General features: G+C 32.1%; 1 protein-coding gene across 1 annotated transcript in view; it reads left to right on the top strand.

The window, feature by feature from the left end:
• The window catches only part of LOC108364579 (probable WRKY transcription factor protein 1), a 20,948-nt gene extending 16,787 nt beyond the window's left edge, over positions 1–4,161 (top strand). The window contains exons 3-4 of the mRNA XM_017618310.1: positions 3,771–3,999; positions 4,071–4,161. Of these exons, the coding sequence (XP_017473799.1) occupies positions 3,771–3,999; positions 4,071–4,161 (320 nt within the window). The remainder of the gene's footprint in view (positions 1–3,770; positions 4,000–4,070) is intronic.
• The last annotated feature ends 50 nt before the right edge of the window (positions 4,162–4,211 follow it).

The raw sequence follows: 4,211 nt of genomic DNA, 5'->3' as shown, positions 1-4,211 counted from the left end.
TCGTTTGACACATTTACCAGAATTTACCAGCAAAAAATTCTCGGACTAAAACTGGTAACTTCTGACAGAGAGAGAACCGTATTTACTCTCTTTTTTGTCCTCTCAATAGTCAGAGAACCGAGTACGGGATCGATTTCCAGTAAAATCTGACTGATTCTGACTATTTCTGACTAGTCCGGACTCGTACGGGATCGCAACTCATATGTTTTGAGTCATATGTTTTTGAGAAAAATGCACCGTAGTAATTTTGAAATTTCAAAATTACATTTCTCGACTGAAAAATAAGATATTCGAGCTAACTCGACGGCATACAGTGTGTTTTTTTAACACTTCATGCCAATTAATCGTAGCGCTTTCGACAGAAGCAATATTTTGATATGAGGCAAAATGGCTTTGAAAGCTAATTTAATTACCTTTCAAGGAAAAATATTGCCAATGAGGCACAATCACTCCTTGACCTTCAAAAAATTGGTCAAAAATAGTGTTATTTAATAAAAAAATCTTGCGAAATCCAACGGATATATTAAAAAAAAAAAAACATTTTTTGGATTTTTTATTATACTAATATTATGGATTTTGAGACGAGAAACACGATTCCACTGTTTAAAAAACCAAAAAAAAATGTCAACCCTTCAATTTGAAAAATGCATTATATATTGCATTTTTTGTTATTTGCATGCAGCTGTGCATCCTTCACACAATTTTTGTCCCTCGAACAACAAGTCAGTTTTAGTGCTATTGAAGACCTTTAGTTTAAGCCAAGGTAGAAGTCTCTAGGCCCTTTGAGAGCTAAATTATTACGATTCTATAGTTAAACTTCGAAATTTCATTCGCCATTTTACGCAATCTTTTTTTTTTAATTTCGGAGTAAAAACTAGTACCGCAGTTTCGAAGTTTGGTTTAAATTTTTTATAACTTGGCTCTCAGAGGGCCTAGAGGCTTTTCTACCTTGGCTCAAATTAAAGGTCTTGAATTGCACTTATTTTTCAAGGAATATAAAATTGAGTGAAGGATGCACAGCTGCATGCAAATAGAAAATACAACAAATAATGCATTTTTTAAAATAAGGTGTTCAAATTTTTCTTCGAATTTTGGACAGTGGAATCGTGTTGCTCGTCTCAAAATCTATAATACTAGTATAATAAAAAATACATAAATTTTTTGTTTTGGAATAAATCCCATGCATTTTGCATGTTTTTTTTTCGAAAACTCTACTTTTGACCAATTTTTTTAAGGTCAAGGGGTAATTGTGGCTCAGTGGCCACAATNTATTTTGCATGTTTTTTTTTCGAAAAACACTACTTTTGACCAATTTTTTTAAGGTCAAGGGGTAATTGTGGCTCAGTGGCCACAATTGAAAGGGATTTACTTTAGCTCTCAAAACCATTTTGTTTCGTATCAAAATGCTGCTTCTGTCGAAGGCGCTACGATTAATTCGCGTGCAGAGGTCAAAAAGCACACTGTGGGACTTGTGAAAGGACAAGAGATGCTTATGAAATGCTGTGCATATTTTTCAGATATGAGTTCAGCGACAAAATCTATAAGNCGACTTGTGAAAGGACAAGAGATGCTTATAAAATGCTGTGCATATTTTTCAGATATGAGTTCAGCGACAAAATCTATAAGAAATTGCAAATTTCATACCAGAAAAAAATTCAATTAGCACGAAATTGTACCGGAATTAGAATCATAATACCAAGAGTGTAATTGAAATTTCTAACCAAACTCGGATTTCTCGACCGACTCGGATTTGGGAGGGGAAATTTCCCCTATTTCCCCCGCCGTAGATCCGGCCCTGACGCTTATACTCGGAAAAATCTCCAATACAAATTGACCCGCCCTAATGTACACTCAGAAAAAAGTTGAGTTACGGCAGCTATATGTGTTTTTGAGAAAAATATGTATATTTGACTGAATTTTTTCTGGGTGTATGTATGTATGTACATTAGACTGCATCACCAAAAAAGTTGTGGTTTTTCCGGCGGGATTGCAAAACCTAGTATATTTTAAGACTTCTATCAAAATATTTCGGAAAAATATTAAGCTTTAAGTGAGCTGGACGGGTTTGAAAATACCTCAAAATATGGAGTTTTTTATGAATAGAAATAGTTTCTTGAAGGAAAAATCCCCTCGGATGACATAACAGTTTAAGCTTAAAAAGTCTACATAAAAATATTAAAAAATTGTATCAACGGAATCATAATGAGATTTTTGATGAGTTTTTTTTACTTTTTTCAAAGATTTGTGTAAGAAAAACTTGAATAACTGCGCCAAAACTTTACCGATATAGACTTATGAGGTATCAGTGGAAATGTATTTTCTCACCCTTTTTATTTCCTTNTAAATATGGAGTTTTTTATGAATAGAAATAGTTTCTTGAAGGAAAAATCCCCTCGGATGACATAACAGTTTAAGCTTAAAAAATCTACATAAAAATATTAAAAAATTGTATCAACGGAATCAATGAGATTTTTGATGAGTTTTTTTTACTTTTTTCAAAGATTTGTGTAAGAAAAACTTGAATAACTGCGCCAAAACTTTACCGATATAGACTTATGAGGTATCAGTGGAAATGTATTTTCTCACCCTTTTTATTTCCTTGCAAAAGATCCATTCACGTCCCAATATTTTCATTATCAAATACCAACACATCTTAATTCAACATGGAATGACACTTGTTTATCTTACCTTCCTCTTTCATACGTTGAATGAGCTTATGTACAAAGTAGTTAAAGTAGGAACTTTGAAAACAATGTTTCTGTTTTCAAAAATTAAAACAAAAATTTTTTTCATATACAGAATGTAAAAAAGAAAATAAGCATTTTCCAAAGCAAACTCTTTTAACGAGCAAAATTATTGTTTTTGNGGCTTATGCATGATAAAAACATAGCAAGGTATAACCGTTCTCTCAATTTGTCGGCCATGATTTTTTTTTGAAGTTTGCCAACATTTTAAAATCATATAAAAGTGAAAATAAAAAATTTAAATTGTTCGAAATTGTTGTTGCTTGAGATTGAAAATGAAAATGTGTGTGTGAGTTTGTGAGCAAATTTAAAAATTAAATTGTTTGGAAACGTCAAAAATTTTAAAAGTGCCTCTCAGCGGTTCTACCTTACTATATTTTTATCATGGGCTTATGTACAAAGTAGTTAAAGTAGGAACTTTGAAAACAATGTTTCTGTTTTCAAAAATTAAAACAAAAATTTTTTTCATATACAGAATGTAAAAAAGAAAATAAGCATTTTCCAAAGCAAACTCTTTTAACGAGCAAAATTATTGTTTTTGAGTAATCATATTTCAAGTAACTCGATTAATCATCGTTTTGAGTAATCAAAATCTTGATTACTCGAGTAATTGATTAACCGAATAATTGATTAACCAACTTGCTCGAGTAATCGAATAATCGCACAGCCCTATATTTTTTAAATATTTTTATGCAGACTTTTTAAACTTAAACTGTTTAGTCATATGAGGTACTTTCTTTCAAAAAATATTTAAAAAATGTTTTTATTAATTAAAATCTAAATTTTTGGAGGTATTTTCAAATCCGTCCAGCTCACGTCAATTTTAATATTTTTGCGTGATATTTTGGCGGAAGTCTTAAAATATGATAGATTTTATAATTCCAGTGGAAAAAAAGTACGGATTTTTTTTTTATATTGGGAGTGATGCAGTCTAATGTACATATAAACAAATTGCATATTTAATTACCTGTATTTGAACGGCTTGTACATATAGTTTCTTCTTTTTATTCCGCTTATTACTTGCAGTTTCCCTGCTATTAGCTTTATTGTCGTTGATTTTTCTGTTGAAAATTTCACCAAACGCTCGCGAAGATGCTCTGACGCGCAGTTCAGCTGAGGACTTTGTGATTGTGTACGATGTGACATTAGCGCTTTGTGCACTATCGCTGTCGCTGAATCTGTGCTGCCTGTTGGTGTGTGCGATACAGTTTCTGTTCGCTGTGAAATTGGTGCGATCACCAATGTTCGATGGCAGGTAGGTACACAAACACAAATATCAGTGGATTGACTATTTTACTTAATTTTTGTTTTGGTTTTGCATTACAGAGACAACAAATACTTGGAAAAATCAAGTGCGAGTCGCACCTGTGCAGTTGGCGGTTTTTTCATATCCATACCAATTTTTCTCACTGGTTAGCAGCGGTCTTTTAATTTTGTTTAGAAAAATACGATTACATGTATTTTTTT

Source organism: Rhagoletis zephyria, unplaced genomic scaffold (assembly GCF_001687245.7).
Source record: "Rhagoletis zephyria isolate East Lansing unplaced genomic scaffold, Rhagoletis_zephyria_1.1 Rzeph_scaffold_01600, whole genome shotgun sequence".
Taxonomy (NCBI): Eukaryota; Metazoa; Arthropoda; class Insecta; order Diptera; family Tephritidae; genus Rhagoletis; species Rhagoletis zephyria.
Note: the sequence above shows the minus strand (reverse complement) of the source record. Positions and strands in the feature narration are given on the sequence as shown.